This window comes from Pelophylax lessonae, assembly GCF_965119305.1.
Source record: "Pelophylax lessonae genome assembly, chromosome: 2".
Classification (NCBI taxonomy): domain Eukaryota; kingdom Metazoa; phylum Chordata; class Amphibia; order Anura; family Ranidae; genus Pelophylax; species Pelophylax lessonae.
In genome coordinates, this window is record NC_138769.1 from 579,356,814 (window position 1) to 579,377,289 (window position 20,476).

General features: G+C 42.6%; 1 protein-coding gene across 1 annotated transcript; it reads left to right on the forward strand.

Moving 5' to 3' along the window:
• The first annotated feature begins 1,395 nt into the window (after positions 1 to 1,395).
• Positions 1,396 to 19,260, forward strand: LOC309547562 (glycoprotein-N-acetylgalactosamine 3-beta-galactosyltransferase 1-like). The gene is made up of 4 exons (XM_082247437.1): positions 1,396 to 1,428; positions 11,259 to 11,431; positions 12,849 to 13,510; positions 19,048 to 19,260. The coding sequence occupies exons 2-4, from the start codon at positions 11,284 to 11,286 to the stop codon at positions 19,252 to 19,254; spliced, it is 1,017 nt and encodes a 338-aa protein (XP_082103563.1). The 5' UTR covers positions 1,396 to 1,428; positions 11,259 to 11,283; the 3' UTR covers positions 19,255 to 19,260.
• The last annotated feature ends 1,216 nt before the right edge of the window (positions 19,261 to 20,476 follow it).

Genomic DNA, 20,476 nt, shown 5'->3' on the forward strand with positions numbered 1-20,476 from the left:
TAATATTTGTTTTTTATTTATTTTTTAATTTATTTTTTAATTTTTTTTTTTTCACAGTGCTTCTTGGGAAGGGAAAATTGATATAGGGCAGTGGATGGTGTCAGTAGTTTTTTATTTGTGTTTAATTTTTTTACAATCCAATTTCTTTTTTATTTTTTTCCACAATGCTTTTTTGGGGGACAGGAGACAGAGGCTCCTGTTCATTCATAAACTGAAGCAGAGTAAACACAATTTAATATGCTAAGTCATTAAAGGACACAGGAGCGATTGGTAGTGATCACTAAACTGTGTCCAGTTGATAAAAGGAAGGGGCCGGTAAATTACATGTTCACTGGTCCCTTCCTTTGCTTTCCATCCTGACATCAGCTGGCGGGAGAGGAGAGTAGGGAAGCCGGCTGCAGGGGGACGAGGGGGAGGACTAAACAGGGAGGGTCCAGAGGAGGAGCACATAGGGTCGGAGGAGGAGGACACAGAGGGGGGGCAAGAGGATTAGGACACAGGGGGGCAGTCAGGGATAACCGATGCGGCAATGGGGACAGTTGCAAGCATGGACCTCCCTGTATGGCTTTTCAGCTGACAGCCATGGGAGGGAGAGGAGAAGCGGCTGTCAGCTACTTCATTGAAAGCTATACAGGGAGATCGGCGCTTGCAACTGTCCCCTTTTGCTGCACTAACTATCCCTCACTGTCAGCCAGGGACAATCATCCATGGGTGCAGTGTGGGTCACAGTGCCCGCCCTCGGGGGCCCGTGTTCAGTGAACACCCTGCACCCATGGATGATACACCGCTGGGTAGAAGTGATCTTGGCTGTTAGCCATCTGCGCACCCTTTTTCCTCGGTGGCCTAGAAAGTTCAAATGCAGAGAACGTCTCTCGCGTTGTCATATGTGAATGTGGTTCTAGGCAGTTTTGTACTATGAACCCAGGCTGTGTGATGACATGAAGACAAGTGGGGGTGTTATTGACAGCCCTGGTGTACAAGATGAGGTTGAATGGCACAGGACATCAACAAGTAAGGGCTCTTTCACACACTCTGTCCGCTGGACGGAGTCCGTTTTTCTCAGCGGGGGATCGAGCCGCCGATCCCCCGCTGAGCAGCAGGAGGACAGCTGTGTCTCCGCGCTGTGTGCGGAGACACAGCTGACAGTTCCCCATGCATCTCTATGGGGGAAATCGGATGTCAACGGACCGTCAGTCCGTTCTCACCTGATCCCATCCGATCCGCTGGACGGATGGAAAATAGGGTTTCCATCCGTCCAGATTTGACGGATCGGATCGGGTCGGACATGTCTCCGCTGACATCCGATGCCCCATAGGAATGCATGGGGGGACCGTTCAGATCCGCCAAAAAAACGGACAGGCGGATCTGAACGGTCCGCCTGTGTGAAAGGGGCCTAATAGAAAAGGACAACACTGAAGCATGAAGGGAGTGAGTTGTGCATTTAGAACTTCTTTTTGGCACCAGGTGGTGAAACACTAGAGTTGAATTTAAAGACATCAAAATTGAGTATCAATATCCTGAATTGTTAGGTTAATGTGCGTGTAATTTATTTTGGTAAATCAAAAGGTTTACATTGAAATCCTCAATCAGAGTGCAATGTGTAGGGTTAGCACATTGCACTTTTAAATAGTTTAATAAGATATAAAATGTGAAATATTCTAATTTTTGTACTACTTTAGCTAAACTTTGCAGGTTATGCAGTCAGATTACTGTATAAGAGTAGGTTCACATATGTGTGGCTGCGGTTCTCAGCATGGGGTTTGGTGCGTCCCATTCACCAGTTTAGGTGTGAATCGAGTCTGAATTTTTGCCTGAATTTGCACCTCAACCAGACCCAAAAATGCACAGGACCCTTTTGGAATGGGGACCGCGACCGCCCTGGACCTGTGTGAACTGGCTCCAACGAGAGGGGAAACTTTGCACATATATGTACGCATATTTCCAATTTGCACATATGTGTGAACCTGGCGTCAGGCTACATTCAGATAGCCAGATATTTGTGGCTAGTTTGCTGCATTCAGAGTTGGCTATATCAACACTCTGCCCTAGGGCCACATGCAAGCTGGCTAAATACCTGCAGCCATTATGCACATGACCAAAACTCTGCAGAAATGCCAACTCCTGATGTACACTGGCCACATCCAGAGGTGACCGGAGGCTCCATTCACATGTAACCACTTGGATGATCAGTTACATGCAAACAGCATTAACACCTGCTATTGGTTTGCACCGCTTCCAGTGTTCCAACCACCGCTGATAGCTGCTGCTGGTCACATGCAGTGCGTGCAACCAGCCATTAGTACCGCTGACAAGACTCTACTGATTCATGCCGGCCGATGCCCCTGGCCTCAGACACTTGGTCATGTGAATGCAGCCCCACTTGTGAGAATGTAATCTTTTCTCAATATGCTCACAAATAAAAAAATAAAAAGGTTTGTCTGAAAATGGGCTTTGCCATCAACACACAAGATATCAGTGTTTTCTGTATTACTTGATGAAGGGGACATGTTAGTCCAAAAATACACCTCCAGGAGATATTATGAAAGTTTAGTCTGTATGCTTTGCCATTCCCTTTCCCAATTTGTGATGAGAATTAGAGACACAGCAACAAAGTCTATTCATTTTTTTCATATCTTTTCCAAATATATATATATATATATATATATATATATATATATATATATATAAAAAATAAATAAATAAATATATATATATATATATATAAATAAATATATATATATTATTTATTTATTTTATTTAATCCTATGTAAACGTTAGCAGTATCTTATGTGTAACCTGCAGCACGGGGCGATCTCTCCCAACATAACACACACCTGTAGAAGCTGAGCCTACAGCTCCACCCAGGATCCACTTGTCAAAAAAAAAAAAAAAGTGATCACACAGCAACTGCATCTTTGGGATGACTAGAGGAGGTGACCAGACTGATCCTGCTACCTGATCATAAGGTACACTTTGTAAAAGGGCATTGGGACATATAAGGGGGGTTCTGATTATATTGATGAATATACAGTGATATCGTATCAATCCCCTAGCTGGAGATAAACTGTATGGGGCAGCAACTTGCCTAATTGCTTTGTGAGTGCAGCTGATCTGTTGTACACTTAAATACTAGAGCTGTGAAATGACTCTTGTAAGCATGGATAATTGATATCATATGGGAGGGTAGAATACTTTATATTTTCAGAGGTGAGTTTGCAGCTTATGTACTGTGGTAAACGTATATCCTGCTGTTATTGATTCCTTTTCAATATCAACTGTCTGTTGTTGAAGGGCCAGGTCACACCACAATTTCTGTGTTCCGGGTGAGTTTTTTTTGTGGTTTTGATTCTTTTCGGAGCGTTTTTTTTTTTTTTTGCCAGGCTGATGTGTTTTTCACAGTGATTACAAAAAATGGGTTGTGCATTGAGGCATGGTGCATCAAGGCAACCCACATGTTGTAAGCACAAAGTAGTTTAAAGTAGTAGTAAATTGGCAAAAAAGCCCCCCCCCCCCCCCTGCAGGTTTATCCTATAATGCACCAATATGCACCGCACCATCACATTGTGACAGACTTACCTGCAAACTGGGCTCTCCAGTGCAGCGCTGTCATGGTGCTTCCATCTTCACTTAGTTTGAAATGCTAGGGCCTTGGTAACGTCACTCCGCGCATGCATGCGTTAGCCATGGCACTCTGCATTCCATGGCATACTGTATGCTCTGAATTAGTGATGGGCTCGGGTGTGTTTGGATCGAGCCCGCCAGGAAGCCGTCACTGCACACCGCCAATCATAGGCAGTGAGGCATTTCCCCACCTGCAGCTGCCTATGATTGTGCAGTCCCGGCTTCCTGGTGGGTTGATTTGAATAGGCCAAAGTCCATTGCTACTCTAAATCCAGAGCGGAACTGTGCATGCTTGGGTAATGTCGTTGGCTATAGGCTGTAGCCCCTTTAGGCATATTGAAGCAAGAAATAAAAAAAAAACTGGGGCTTGCATAGAGCACTGCATTGAAGAATATGCATTGAACAGTGGGTGTGTCCTAAAGTGGAATGGTTAAAAGAGAAGTATGGGTTTTCATTTTATTTGATAACCCATACTTGGTGATCTAACACTGCAGATCGCTTGGTTTTCACCGGCTCTCTGCTCTGCCCACCGCCCTGCACTCACTGGAGCGATGGGCTGTGGAGAGGCAGGAGCAGCTGGCTTAGACTCTGTGGACCGGCTCTGTGACGTCAGACTTCAGCCCGCTGTCTATTGAAAATGGGACACCAGAGTACAGAATGAACTGCACTAATTTGTTGAATTAGGGTAGCCTATTCTGTTAAGGGCAGCCAATGCACAAAAAAAGAACAAGCACCAAAAAATTTCGGCCTGGTGCACCACAATAAATGGTAGTGTGTTATCATGGTATGCTGCAGCAGATGTGTGTTAAAGGTGCTTTGCCTTTTTGTGTTGGCGTGCCCCATTGAAAAGGAATGGTACTGCAAAGTGCTGATGTGTGTATGCTATGTTATCTTGCATGCATTACCCTAACTGACATGTGTGAATGGGCTTTAAATATTAAATAGGCCTGTTTATTGCATGCACTGCAAACTTGTCTCGCAGTCACTCTAACCACAAAATACAATTTAATTATAGTGCCACCAGCAAGAATCTCACAGACACGCATAACCCTCAGCACAAAGGACCATTTATAAATTAGATTCTTCCATTACACATCATTTTCATCAAACAGATTATACATAGAGAGCTAATACTTTGTATTGAGCCTACTTAAAAAAAAAAAAATGTACTAAAACAGTTGGGGAACATTTAGCAAATAGCAGGAAAATTAACACTTTGGGCAGCAGTCAGTAATGTACAGCATAAATTATGAAGTGGTCTAGCGATGTAATGTACAACATAGCGCATGTCCATACCATGCAGAGTGTTTTAATGTAGTGCTCCTTACATTGGTTTTCAGTGAAGAATCCTCCCCTAGGCTCGGTTCATATCTATGCGTGTGGGTGCGGGAATCGCAGCGGTATCTGCAACCACTTGCAGTGTAAAAGCCCTGCTGTGAGAAAACGCACAGGGCTGCCATTCATTCTGAATGGCACCCCCACACGTAAAAACGCAGCGCATTTGTGGGTGTAGGACCTGCAGGTAAATCGCATGGGTAAAAGGACCATGCTATTTCCCTGTGGATCACATTTTGAAAAAGGTGCATGTACCTTTATCTGTGAGAAATGCAGGCACGGCAGCACATTCAAATGATAGGGAGGTAATCGCCTGTTGTAAAAAAAAAATACTGGGATCATGGTTGTAGCCACTTAAACCTTAGGCTGTTTATAAATGGTCTAAGGATGGGAAGTGGTTAAACGTACTGTAGATGCAGGAATTCCTACATTACCTGTTTCCTATACGGAATTCCTGATCTGTTCAGGCTGCAACGGAAGTAAGTAACATAAGTAGAGGGAAGAAATAGGTTTTCAACTTCTTGGCAGCTTTTTTTTTATGGTTTACCGGCATACAGACCTCCAGCACTGTTTCCAGCTGGCAAGATCCATACACCGTATGCACCTGCATTCCTCCTCTGCTTTAAGCTCACTTCAGTGACTATAGACTTATGGCAGAATTGTTCAGCACATGCTGCTGAACCTACTGATAGCTCTGATCTAGGCTATTTACCTGAAATGTCACCCCACCCTTGCCTCCGCTTCCCTGTGCTGTGTCACTCACCGGTTCACCTGCCTTGGCTGTCACCTAAATAGCCCCCTACCCCCCTCTAACTTTTCCTTACCCTGCTGCTTCACCCCCCCCCCTACTCTGATCCCCCTCTCCACCGTACGGATTTCCTCCTCACAAACCCGATCCCCTGTTGGCTTTCCCCCTCTGCCCTCCCACAGACTTTGGATGCTGCAGGGCACCACAGGGGGATCAGCTTGGCCAAACAGACCCCCCCCCCATTTTTAGTGCCCCCACCTCCCATGCAGCTGCTAGGCGGCTCTCCCTCCTCCCGCCACCTGCGGCCACTGTCAGATCGTCAGGATGGAGAGCGGTTCACATCTATCTATGCGGGTGCAGGAATCACAGCGATACCTGCAACCACCCGCAGTAAAAACGCACTGCTGTGAGAAAACACACAGGGCTGTCATTCATTCTGTGTGTTTACCAGCTGGTAAACATGTGTTTACCAGGCATCTTTCTTTACTAAAGACATACAGTCAGTGACCAGTACAGTTCCTGTATTCTTTCATCACTGACATAGAGTAAACTGTATTTACTATGGGGTTGATTTACTAAAGGCAAATCCATTGTGCACTTGGAAGTGCAGTCGCTGTAGGGGAAGATCTGAAATGAGGGGTAGCTCTGCTGATTTCTATCATCCAATTATGTGCAAACAAAAATTCTGTTTTTTATTCTTGCATGTCCCGCTTAGATTTACAGCGACTGCCCTTCCAAGTGCACTTGTAGTGCGCGGTAGATTTGCCTTTAGTAAATAACTCCCAGTGTTTCATTTTATGAATGAATAGCAATCTATACAGGCTCTTATCTAATCATCTACAATGCAGCTCAGGCTGTCTGACTGCCTTCAGTCCCTTTCTCTGTTTCATGAAAGAGACATTAGAGGTCTGTTTAGACCCCTGATGTCTCTCCAAAGCCCCCCACCCTGAAAAACAAAAATTATATGTATGTGTGTATTTTGTACCCATGAAAGAAAAAAGTAGTAAAAAATAAGTAATAAAAACATGGTAAAGTTAGATTTAGACATGTGTCTTAATCTGAATCAAAAATGGGTAGCGTGCTATGTACTCCCAAACCTAGGATATGTACAAGCATGTAGGAAATGGGAACCGCTCAACTCCAGAACCCTTCTCTACTGCTGGATGGCCTGATGGCGTCCACAAAACCTGGTATGGCTTGCCCGTTTCGAGGGAGGACCCTCTTCCTCAGAGCCAAAATTGCCACTTTTGTACATATCCTATGTTTGTGGGTATATTGTACGCTACCCATTTCTGATTTTAATAATCTTTTTAGTGGTAATGCACAAGGTCGTGTACCCTTCTCTTGTTATTTTCTTACAGTGCTTTTTGGATACCCTTGGTCCTGAGGAGGCAGCAAGACCGCTTTATCTGTGCCTAAAAAAAAAAAAAAAAAAAAAACACCTGGAACATTTACCTTCCCGCATACCACTTGAGCACAGGAGAGATACTGTTTTTTTGCAATTTGTCTTAATCTCCCTTGCCTCTAAAGGATCACGCTCCAATGGCTGACAGGTGGTGAGGAAATGATGCAACGCCTCCACACAGCCTGTTTTATCCCCATTTTACCAACAAATGCGCCACAACCCCATGCATTGCACGAAGTTGTGGGACGTTTGCGGCACTTCCCTTTTGAAGTGAATGTGTACTTTCCGGTAGACAGCATCACTTTAAGTTGGGTCAACTTTGCTGGGGGCATGAAGCACCAACGGTATCTGCACCATGTGCACTACAGCTTAAGACAGGCGTTTGGCAGGCGGAAAAAACAAAACTTAACCGCACATTTTTTGCTGCCCCAGTCTAAACAAGGCCTTAGGCCTCATGTACATGGGGCATAATACAGTGAGGCCGTGTTTAGCTTCACAAGGATGCACAGGTATTCGGTGCATCCCTATGCAGGTAGCCCCATTGATGTAAATTGGGACACAGCAGCTGCACAGGAATGCGCCGATATTCCGTGCATTCATGTGCAGGTATTCCCATCCATAACAATTGTGACTCAGTGGCTGCATTGAAACAGCCACTACTCCCAACTTAACATCCATGTGGGTGTATGTCCTTAAACTCATGCTGTCTGGATTTGGGACCATGCACCTACACCCACATTTCAGATCTGTCCTTGCAGCTGCTGCGTCCCAGTTGACATGAATAGGACTGCCTGGACAGTGTTCTGTGTTTCCATGTGTGGGTAAACAGAGCCCTCCATGGGTATACGCTTTAGCAAACAACATTGTATGAGGCCTTCGTAGGAATTTAGCAGGAGTTTTGTAAATTATGTTGTGGTTTTGTGTGCAAATAACGATTATAGTGTTTTTTGTGAAAATAGTGATTTGATAAATATTAGTGCAACTATCGTGGGGCCTATAAAAAATTAATTAGCACCAGCTTTTTATTCTACTAGTCATGTGCTTTTAGAAAATATACGATTTAGCCCCGGTTCACACTTGTGCGTGTGCGGGGTTCGCATGTAATGTCGGAGCGCACTGCTCCGACATTACATGCGATCGGCTGTGCGGTGCGAGTTTAGCCATACAGTTTGTATGGCTAAATTCGCACCGCAGCCGCACCAAACACGCACAGGGACCCTTTTTGGAAGTCGCATCAGGATCGGATCGCACAGCGGTTCACACTTGTGCGATCCGATCCTGTGCGAACTGCAAGATCGCACTGCGATATGCGATCAAACTGGGGGTGTCGTTAAGATTACATTGACACCCCCAGCGTATCGCATATGGCAGTGTGAACTGCCGGGGGTGTGTGTGCGATGCGGGAACAGGCTGCGGATTCGCAGCCTTCCCGCACTCGCATAAGTGTGAACCGGACCTTAAGGGGTCTTTTACAAACTCTGAAAGCTGTAAGTGAAAAATGAAAACCTCCATATTTTTAGAGAAATATGCTTATTTACAGTTTTGCGTATGTTCAATTTTCACCATTTCGCAAAAAGGTGAAATTTTTAAATTTACTAATTTTATTTATTCACTCAATACAGGTTGAGCTTTTATATTTAGTTGGAATTGAGCAGGAATTTTGTAAAATGTACTGTGTATCTGCTAATAATGATTTTAGCAAAAATATTGTTCTTATAAACGTTTGCGCCAATATCATGGGTCCCTAAATATCAGTAGCACCTTCTTTTAACAATACTGGACATGTTCTTTCAGAAAATACATGGTTTTGGGGGGGGGGGGGGGGGTCTTTTACAAACTCTAAAAGCTGTAAGGGAAAAATAAAAATAAAAAACATTGGAAAAATTGCAAATATGGCCTGGCCACCTGGGTTTAAAAGTGGAGCGCAGGGCCTGGCAGTGAATGGGGTTAAAGGAACCCATATGCCTCATGCAGTGATTTACCCTATGCTAACAGCAAGATCCTGCAAAAAAATGATGCCTACACTGCATCTGAACATACACCCATTTGTGCCTATAGTTGAGATGCATCTATTCTGCACCACTGCCACTGATTAAACACTGTTTAGAACTCCTCCTAACCGACTGAAGGCTGAGGTCATTCTTTGCCTGTGCCACTGCTGCATGACTCCATCCAGGTGGAGAAGTAAATATCAACAGTGAGTTATCAGCGGCTGTGGTAATTTTACAGTGGCTGAAGTCAATTTGCACCTGCACTGGCAGCTCATAGTGTCCATTTCCACTGTATGGATGTGAACTTAGGCACAAACCTTGGTGCATTGTGAATTGTCTCTTGGCACACAATAATAATACTGCTGAATTCAGATACTTGTAGATTGTGGATCTGAACACTGCTTGTTTTTTGTGCATAAGCCCAAAATGGTTTAAAGTTAAATTAAAAATTTGGATTGAACAAGCACTGAAAATGCATAAATTGACTTGTGGGTACAATGCATTTCATGATAAATTGAATGTGGCAACATGGGAACATTTTAATCAAGTGGATGCTATGGTCACCATTTAACAGTAATTTTGGCTCCCATTTGGCCATTCAAACCTGTTGCAAATGATCCTTCCCCAATAAGGTCCAAGAAAGATCTCACCCTGAGCTATCAGGAAGTTGAAGGTCAGTTGTAAAATATCTCTGTTGTCATGTAGGTAAGATTATTTGTTCTGTAAAGTACAGATGAGTTTGGGAAGGCTTCTTCAAGAAGACTCTCTCACAAGACATACACTATATTGGCAAAAGTATTGGGACACCTGCCTTTACACACACATGAACTTTAATGGCATCCCATTCCTAGTCCATAGGGTTCCACATTGAGTTGGCCCACCCTTTTGCAGCTATAACAGCTTCAACTCTTCTGGGAAGGCTGTCCACAAGGTTTAGGAATGTGTGACCATTCTTCCAGAAGCGCATTTGTGAGGTCAGGCGCTGATATTGGACAAGAAGGCCTTGCTTACAGTCTCCGCTCTAATTCATCCCAAAGGTGTTCTGTCGGGTTTAGGTCAGGACTCTGTGCAGGCCATTCAAGTTCCTCCACCCCAAACTCGCTCACTCATCCCTTTTATGGACCTTGCTTTGTGCACTGGTCCAAATCATTTGGTGGAGGTTATGGTGTGGGGTTGTTTTTTAGGGGTTGGGCTTGGGCCCCTTAGTTCTAGTGAAGGGAACACCTTAAGGCGTAAGCATACCAGAACATTTTGGACAATTTCATGCTCCAAACTTTGTGATAACAGTTTGGGAATGGCTCCTTTCTGTTCCAACATGGCTGTGCACAAAGCAAGGTCCATAAAGACATGGATGAGCGAGTTTGGGGTGGAGGAACTTGACTGCACAGTTCTGACCTCAAGTGCACAGCATAGTGTATATCATAGATACTATTGTTCTGGTTTGGAAGGTGAATGAACATCTGTAAACTTGCATTATTATTTGGTAAATTGCCGATCAAAACAAGTATTTGCATATTCAGTTTCCTGATGCTTAGACCCCATTCACACTAGCGCGACTTGTCAGGCGACTTGGTCGCCTGACAAGTCGCGGTCGGTCGCTCGCCATTGAATAGTACAGGACCCGTTCTAATAGGAGCGACACAAGTCGCTCCGACATAGAAAAAGGGTTCTGTACTACTTTGGGGCGACCTGGAGGCGACTTGCATTGACTTCAATGATATGAAGTCCGTGCAAGTCGCGCCACACGCTGTGCACCGCGACTTCACAGGTCGCCCCACCAAGTCGTGTCGCCCCTGTCTGAACGGGGTCTTAGTATTTATATTTTTGTTTCACATCTGTAATGAGGATAAATGCTCTGAAGCAGACACTTTCCAAAATAAGTCAAGGGCAACTGCCATATTTCAGTTTTAACACTATATTATTTGTCTCTGTGCTTCCTGTTCGTAAATAGATAAAAGCAGTCTCTCATGTAGGACTTTTATGCAGGAAAGTAGTTTAACTTCTGCCATAAAGTAAACTTTAGGCAAATAGATTAACTACAGTTAATAAGGTGATTTCTGTGTAGTTTAGATGCTAGCCATTCATTGTTCTAGATTTATTCATATCAGTTAGGGATTGCCATAGAGGTGTTATATTTACTATCCTTCTTTTCCCTTAGATACATTTCATAATAACTATGTGCCATGCTCGGACAGCATAGAAAAAAATTTGTCTTCGGTTTCTTCATTGGATTCCTAACCACATTCTACACTGTCAGCACTTTGCAAAAGATTAACTACGCACTGGAGTCATCTAAGAAATCATGGAACCCAAAGCCAATGCCAAAACCAGGTCTCTGAATACCTTCTAAGTGATTGTTGGTGTCAGCTCATAGAAATTATGAAATATCTTTAAAGCCTAAAGCTGAACTCCAAGCAAATATCAATTCATGTAGTTGTGTATTTATTTAAAAATGCATCCTAAATGCAACTTGTACAACTATCAGAACTTGATTGGATTTCAGCCTCTTCTATTTCAATTTCAATTAATACAGTATTGGGAGAAGGAGGGGCAACGCTTGGGGCCAATCTGGTGTTCTGCATGTTCTTGTGTTAACACAGGACATACCAACAGGCGGAGTGAGCACAGGCATGACCTCACAAGTCTTTCGCTGCTCTATCACTATCAAGTCATAAGCTGAAGGCAAGGGAATAGTTCAAATCAGTAATAAACATTGAATATATTGCAGCTTTCCAATTCTCAGATGTGATGGCTTTATTAGTTCCTTTTTTTTTTTTTTTTTTTTTTTTTTTTTTTTTTAGGCTTTCTTTCTTCCCTTATCTGGTGATCTAGCCAGTAAGAAAAAAGAATGTGTGAGCTGGAGTTTGGCTTCAATTTGTTAGTGTATCTAAATCTGCTAATACATTTAACACTCCCCCCCCCCCCCCCCCCAGACTGACAATGCTGCTGCCTGCTGTGCCTCCTGTGATCATTCCCCAAGAGTTGCGTCTCTCAAATACATTTTTGGTTTTAGGTTTATTACTGCTTTAATAGTGATCTGCTAAACAACAACAGAGAGTTTGCTCACCAACCTGGCTGTGCTGTCTGAAAGGGCTACATAAAAAACAGGCTGTATAGACAAAAACAAAACCATTTGGCCAGGAAGACAGATTCCATATACAGCATGTACAAAGGTTGACCGATTTGTTAGCAACAACTTTCTCTGAAATACCTTGAAGTTTACCAAAACAATTGGCAATTCATCATGGTTCAAAAATGATGGTCGTCTTCACCCAGTTTTATGTTGCACAACCTTTAGAGGCAACCACTGCAAATGAGCAATTTCCAGAGCTTTCAATGAGACTTATCCATCTGCCCACTCTTTGTTTGTGATTGAAACGCTATGGAATTGATTTACCATAGGCAAATAGGCTGTTCACCTTGCAAGTGAAGCTGCACTTTGCAAGTGACATTTTCCCAGAGCTTAGTGAATGTATTGAAGTTAGTACTAATTATTTGCAAAGAAAAAGAACAAAAATTAAAAAAAAAAACTTTTGCTGGCACATGATTGGATGAAGAATGTCAGTAGAGCTTTTAACCCCATTAATGAAGCTCTGGGAAACATTCCCTTGCAAGGTCCAACTTCCTATGGCAACATAGAAATAAAGACAAATAACAGTCCTATTTGTCTTAAGTAAATCAACCCTATGTTTTCCTTAATAACTAACCTTTCTCTCCCTTTTTTTGGAAATTTGTCTGTACCTTGCAGATAACAGCAGCGTAAGTGAAGAGCTTGCACACAAAGTTCGAGTGCTTTGCTGGATCATGACTTCACCTAAAAACTTGGAGATCAGAACCATCCATGTCAAGTATTCCTGGACTCGCCACTGTAATATTACTTTGTTTATGAGTTCTACCTCCAGTGATAGCTTTCCGACCATCGGTCTGGGCACCAAGGAAGGGCGAAGTGAACTCTACTTAAAGACCATCAGAGCTTTTCAATATCTTCATAAACATTACATAAATCAGGCTGACTGGTTTTTGAAAGCGGATGATGACAGCTATATAGTAATGGAGAACCTCCATCTAATGCTCTCCACTTATACACCTGACCAGCCTATCTACTTTGGGAAACTGTTCAAACCTTTTGTCAAGCAGGGCTACATGAGTGGTGGAGCTGGTTATGTACTTAGTAAGGAGGCACTAAAGCGTTTTGTGGAAGGTTTTCACTCTGGTAACTGTAGTCATAGATCTTCTGTGGAGGACTTGGAACTTGGACATTGCATGGAGATCATGGGAGTTGCACCTGTTGACACTCGGGACTCTAAAAGCAGAGAAACCTTCCATCCGTTTACTCCAGAATTTCACTTAACTAGCCATTTTGAAAAAGATGACCTTTATCTTGATTATTCCTCTTACCCTGTTGTTGAGGTGAGTTTAAACTTTATAAATGCTCATACTGTAAAAATGGAAATGTTGATAGTATTCTGTTGAATATAATGGGTCGTGGATAGGTTTTGTATATAGAGGAGTGAGAACATATGTTATGCATACTTGAGAAGTAATATAACTTTTTTTTTTTCTTTTGACTCTCTTAGATGATATCATTGTAGAAGAAGCATGATAGCATAGTGAAGTCTATATTGCCATATTCTCTAAGGGCTCTTTCACACGGTCCGCCTCCGCAGGCGGATCCGTGTTGCTCAGCGGGGATCGATCCGCGATCTCCGCTGAGCCGGGCGGATGACAGCTCCGTCTCCGCTTGCAGAGCGGAGAGGGAGGTGTCTCAGCACCCGCTGCCCTCTATGGGGGATCGGAGGAGAGCGGACCACTTGTCCGCTCTCATCAGATCTGCTCCGCTCCGATTACTGAACGGATGGAAAAATAGGGTTTCCATCCGTCCAGATTTCAGCACAGGATCGGATGCGGATGGCAGCGGGTGTCAGCGGAGGTGACCTCCGCTGACACCCGCTGCCCCATAGAGCTGCATGGAGGATCCGATCAGATCCGCCTAAAAAACTGACAGGCGGATCTGATCGGACCGCCCGTGTGAAAGAGCCCTTATGCAGATCTGGGGCTTCCACGTGTTCTTGCATACAAATAAGCTTTGAATGGCTGACTTCAAAAGAAGTCCTCTCTTTTGGCACTGGGGAGAAAGTATATGAGGGGAGTTTCATCCCTTAACTCTTCTAGTCCTGAATAATTTATGGTGCAAAATAATGTCGCCACTGTGTTTCCAGATAAATTTCCCCAACCAACCACCTAATCTCCTTTGTTCACATAACTAGGCTCAATAAAGTTCAACTTGTAAGAGCTTGCCAAACTTTACCATTTCAATACCGGGAACTTTGACCCCCTTCCTGCCCAGGCCAATTTTCAGCTTTTAGCGCTGTCGCACTTAAATGACAATTGCGGACTCAGGCAACACTGTACCCATATTACACTTTTAATTAAAAATAAAATTCACACAAATAGAGCTTTCTTTTGGTGGTATTTAATCACCACTGGATTCTTTATATTTTTCTAAATAAAGGATAAAAGGAACAGATATTAAAAAAAGTTTTTCTTCGTTTCTGTTTATAAAATGTTGCAAAAAATATTTCTTCATAAATTTAGGCCTAACTGAATTCACCTACATTTCTTTGGTGAAAATAACCTAAATCAGTGTTTAATATTTAGTCTATAGGAAAGTTTTATATAGTACACAAACTATGGTTTATGTGAAAAGTAATCAATCCTGATTTACAGACTGGCTATCTCATTTCTTGAGGCCCGAAAACACCAGGGCAGAAATATTCCCCAAATGACCCCTTTTTTTTAAAGTAGATAGTCCAAGGTATTTAGTAAGAAGCGTGGTTTTTTTTTTTTTTTTTTTTTTTTTTAATTTTTGTCACTATTTTTTTGGAGAATGACAAAATTAAAAAAAAAAGTTCACAATTTTTTTTTCTTACACACTGTCCCCAGTGCAGTATAGTGTCCTCATATAATTGGTGTGGTGGAGATAAGGGACAGTAACTGGTGACAGTATGTTTAAAAAATAAAAAAAAAAATTATTTTCAATTACTTTTTTTTTTTTTTTTTACGCATTTTCATTGCTTATACCAGTGAATTTCACTGTTAGAAGCAACCATTTTTACTAAATGAAATTGATTAATGTAGTGTTTACTATTGTGGTTAGCTGTGATTGGCCACAGCTAATCGCATGGTATGGATGGGCTGTGATTGGCCCTGTCTGTATCCTATGATCACTGTGACCAATCACAGAGATCAACACAATAGTACACAATGGATGGCATGAATGAAACCCATACGCTATATACACAATATGATTTGATTGGTCACAGCGATCACATGGTAGTACACTGATCAGTCACCCGCCTTGTCCAGTGGACACGACGGGTGACTAATTGCACCACAGCATGGTCTATGGGGCACATGAGCCGCGTTTTAGGGAGGACGTCATATGACATCCACCCGGAATGGTGAATGTCCCACCCGGCCGTCATTTGTCCATAGGCCAGGCGGTAACTAGTGAAAGTTAAAGTGGTTCTAAAGGCAGAAGGTTTTTTATGTTAATGTAATCTATGCATTAAGATAAAAAAAAAAAACTTCAGTATGCAGCAGCCCCTCTCAGCCCCCCTAATACTTACCTGAGCCCCATCTCGTTCCAGCGATATTGCATGAGAGACTCGGCTGTCCAGAACTCTCCCTCCTGATTTGCTGAAACAGTCAGTCAGCAAATGAGGAGAGAGAGGGGGTGGGCCAAGTCGTGGCTACTTGTCTGAATAAACACACAGAGCAGCAGCTCGACTCAGGTGCCCCTATAGCAAGCTGCTTGCTAGGAGGCACTCAGCAGGAAGGAGGCTTTCGGAGCGCTGGCAAAGGACCTGAGAAGAGGAGGATCTGGACTGTTACAGTGCATAACCATTGGTTATGCAGGTAAGTTACAAAGCCGGTAAGTATAACATGTTTGTTATTTTGTCAGCATTTTTTAGCTAGGAAGGATGAATCTGCAACTTATAGTGTGATACTGTAGATGTGAAGAACTTTCCCAGGCAGTTTTTATAAAAATCCTCTATCCACTACTCCTGCTGCACAGTGCCTAGTACTGGGAGAGGAGTTTGAGTCCTTTAAGCTTCATTATATGGCTGCCCTGTCAGACCAAACTGCAACTCCCAAGATTCTCAGCACTTTGCAAGGAACTCTATTGGTTTCCTTGGCTTTAGCTCTCCTGTTGGCTGGAGGAGAATGGTGATGTATAACCTCAGAGGACGAGTTGAATAAAAGCCAAAATTTTCTCCTTGGTGTTACTGTAGCCCAGATCCTGGCTACAGCTGGATCATTTGCAGGTGTCCATTGACTTGCTTTATCACTTACGTCGTCCCACATTTGTTGCTCGTGTGCACTCTCTAGAGCGCACAGCGGCACAATTTCTGACCTGCTGTGTTCACTGGACACCGTTTATTACTAATTGTGGTACTGGGCCTCTGCGAGCAATCCTGGTATCCTGGTATCATGTTATCCCTGTGACCAATCACAGTGATCAATGTAATGAACATTGCTGTCGTATACTACTGTGTAAGATCTGTGACAAATCACTGCGATCACATGGTACCAGGGCCAATCACAGCGAACCTGTACCATGTAATAGTTTGACAAATCACAGCATCACAATAGTAATCAAGGTTTTATGAATAAAAAGTTTTATTAGACAGTCTTACTGATTGCTTATAATAAAAAAATCCCTGATCACCCTCAGAGTAGTACAGTGTCATTATGATGACACTGCACTGCTCTGGTGACAATATGTAATATGTTTCTTTTTACATACTGTCACCACTGTCTCTGATCAATGCCACACCAGTTACAGCGTCTCTGATCACCGCCGCACCAGTCATATTTTCCATAATTACCGCCACACCAGTCCCAGTGTCCCTGATCACCACCACGCCAGTCATAGAGGTTGATTGTGAAAAATAAAAGTGCGCTGATTGGATAGTGGAAAGCTGCTACCTTACAACTTTTGGTAGTGAAGTGAATGGAGAATGTATATATCAGGTGCGCTAACCAAATGAATGTGTGAAAATACAGGTGAAACCATGTGCAAATCAAAACATGAAATGTAGGGTCTAGAATAAGACCGACCAAAGGTGCTGTTAACATATAGGAAAAGTATGCTAATACAAACTAAAATAAATCAACAATATAGGCATTAGATACACCAGTGAGTGTCAAACAATGGTGACCACATGACTAATATCGTGACAAAAAACAGTCCCAAATAATGCACACAAAAAAAGTCCAAATCCAAAATTCTTGTGATGAACACTCCTCTCCTATGCGGGATAAGGTGCAGGATGGATCTCTGGTGGGTTCTCGTTTTTCTTGTCCTCAGTCATGCCTTGTTCTGCGCTGTATGGAGGCGGCCATCTTGGTACAGGTAGGGCTTTGCTTCCTTATGTAAGAGCTGCCTCCCTGATGACTGATGATTGTTAGGGGGAATATTCAAGAGGAGAAGACAGGGCTGCACAGATAGGCTTTGGTGTTCATCAGATCTACAATCTATTAGCTTTAAAAAGTCCTGTGGATCTGGTCACAACGGTGGGTAAAGCTGGAATGAGCTTTAGCCACCGTAGTGACCAGATCCACAGGACTTTTTAAAGCTAATAGATTGTAGATCTGATGAACACCAAAGCCTATCTGTGCAGCCCCATCTTCTCCTCTTGAATATTCCCCCTAACAATCATCACATCATCAGTCATCAGGGAGGCAGCTCTTGCATAAGGAAGCAAAGCCCTACCTGTACCAAGATGGCCGCCTCCATACAGTGCAGAACAAGGCATGACTGAGGACAAGAAAAACGAGAACCCACCAGAGATCCATCCTGCACCTTATCCCGCATAGGAGAGGAGTGTTAGTTTGCCCACAGCTTAATTAATTAATTTATCTGGTAAGAGGCCCACCACTCTTCACCTGGGAGGCATTAGTGGCTATATCCCTTTGGGTCTTTCCCTTGCTGTGTGATCTCTGGAGCAGAGCTATTTACCTATAGGCCCTTATTATTCCAATCTTCTGGTAAGAAGCTAAGCTGGTGGTAGGACACTGAATTTCATTCACGTGGTTTTTACACTTTCAGTTTAACCGTTTCATCACAAGAATTTTGGATTTGGACTTTTTTTGTGTGCATTATTTGGGACTGTTTTTTGTCACGATATTAGTCGTGTGGTCACCATTGTTTGACACTCACTGGTGTATCTAATGCCAATATTGTTGATTTATTTCAGTTTGTATTAGCATACTTTTCCTATATGTTATTAGCACCTTTGGTCGGTCTTATTCTAGACCCTACATTTCATGTTTTGATTTGCACATGATTTCACCTGTATTTTCACACATTCATTTGGTTAGCGCACCGGATATAGAGGTTGATTCACTAAAGGCAAATCTACAGTGCACTACAAGTGCAGTTGGTCTAGATCTGAGGGCAAGCTCTACTGACTTCTATACTTCAATCATGTGCAAGCAAAATTGTTTTTATTTTCCTTGCATGTGATTGAGTATTCTTTGCAAAGTGAAGTTTTGCCTAATTTACTAAGCTCTGCAGCAAGTGCATTTGCAGTGCACAGTATATTTGACTTTAGTAAATCAACCCCAGTGTCCCACTGGATTGTAAACTGTATAGGCAGGTATTTTTAATGTTTACAGCTATACCTGTAAAAGGGGCCAGCCTGAAGTGATCTAACAGGACTTAATTTTCTGAATAAAGTTCCACTTTATTCTACCTTACCTACTATGTATTAGTTTAAAGACATCAGTCCTTCCAGTTCAACCTGTGTGGGTGTGTTTTTTAGATTAAAAATATTAAAATGACAAAATTACTTTTCTGTTTTAATCTTTGTTTTTACAATATACAGTTGTAACAAAAACTCCAGCTACTTTTTAATTTTATTTATTTTTTTTTTTTTTAGGGTCCCAAGTGCTGCTCAGACCTGGCTATATCATTCCACTATGTGGATGCAGAACTCATGCACACCCTAGAATACTTCACCTACCACTTGAGAGCATATGGATACCAGTACCGTTACCAGGCCCAGTGGCCAGCTCTCACTGACAGACTGCATATTAACACCAAGAATCCTATAAATATCAAAAATAATAAGAGTCTTCTCCTGTGAAGAATATTGGAACAGGCACTTAAAGCTGCTAATTTATTTAGGGTTCTGAAATGTAGACCTCCTAGGTCTTCCCTCTTTACTGTTTACTCTTAAATTATTTGATGTGTCACACACCAGTGCTCTATATAATGGATCTCTACCCTGCTAACCTGCAGGCGGGATTTAATCTACCCAGATGTACTCTATGTGGACACAGATTATATATGTATTTTTTTATACAATAAACTGTGTTCAAAGCACTTGTTCTTATTACATAACTACGAACATCTCAACTGTGTAAAAGACCCAACATGGTCACTGTAGTAAGTACAAACCAATAAAAGCTGATGTACTTGGGTTTGAAACCCAATAAAGAATTCAGGGTATTGATTAAAAATGTGTATATTAAGGTTACATTAATATTGCAGTTTAGCGGCGGCCACCAGCAAGGATCAGTAGAACGCTAGCTGTCTGATTTGTACATTGGTCTGCGCCGCTGCTGTTCACATGTAACCACTCATCTTAGGCACATTATTTTCTTTGTTTTGTAATAAAATAGGGTGATTTTATAAACTTTCACGCCCCCCCAAACCCCCCCCCCCCCACTATATTATTGAACAATCAACATCTGCCTTAATACATTCCACGGTGATTGGATTAGGCTGACCAAATTACCTATGTATCTAAAATGCAGTGGTTTATTCCTGACACTCATTTAGAACTGAAGAAGCAGCTTGAAATGTGGCAAGATGTCTTCAACACTACAGACTAGTTATTTTATGGGAAAAGCAAATGTGTAGTGCTGACCCCGAAGGAGCCACCTAAAATGTCTGGTCCTCTGTTGTTGTGCTCACATCTCTGCAAACTGTTTTACTCTCTGCATCTATAGCAGGGATCTCCAAACTACGGCCCTCCCAACTGTTGAGGAACTATAATCAGGCATTGTAAAACTCTGACATTCACAGACATGACTAGGCATGATGGTTAGGGATGAGCTATGATTTCGAATCGAAGCTAAATTCGACTTGAACATTGGTCGTTCGCTCGTTCATTGAATGACGAACAAATGTGCTGCTTCGCGGGAAATTTGAGCACCCATAATGCATGGCGCGTGCAGTGCGTTATGTGATTGGCCAAATCATGCACCCTGATCTCCATGCTTTGGCCAATCAAATGATCTCTGCCATGATTGGAAAAAAGGCAGGCTGCCTTTAGTCAATCGGGGCTCAGGGGCTAAGTACAA

Bases quoted from the DNA above. Each gene is read 5' to 3' on its own strand.
- LOC309547562 (XM_082247437.1), top strand. From the start codon at position 11,284: ATGCTCGGACAGCATAGAAAAAAATTTGTCTTCGGTTTCTTCATTGGA. The intron at 11,432-12,848 runs GTCTCTGAATAC...TGTACCTTGCAG, and splicing joins AAAGCCAATGCCAAAACCAG to ATAACAGCAGCGTAAGTGAA. The intron at 13,511-19,047 runs GTGAGTTTAAAC...TTTTTTTTTTAG, and splicing joins CCTCTTACCCTGTTGTTGAG to GGTCCCAAGTGCTGCTCAGA.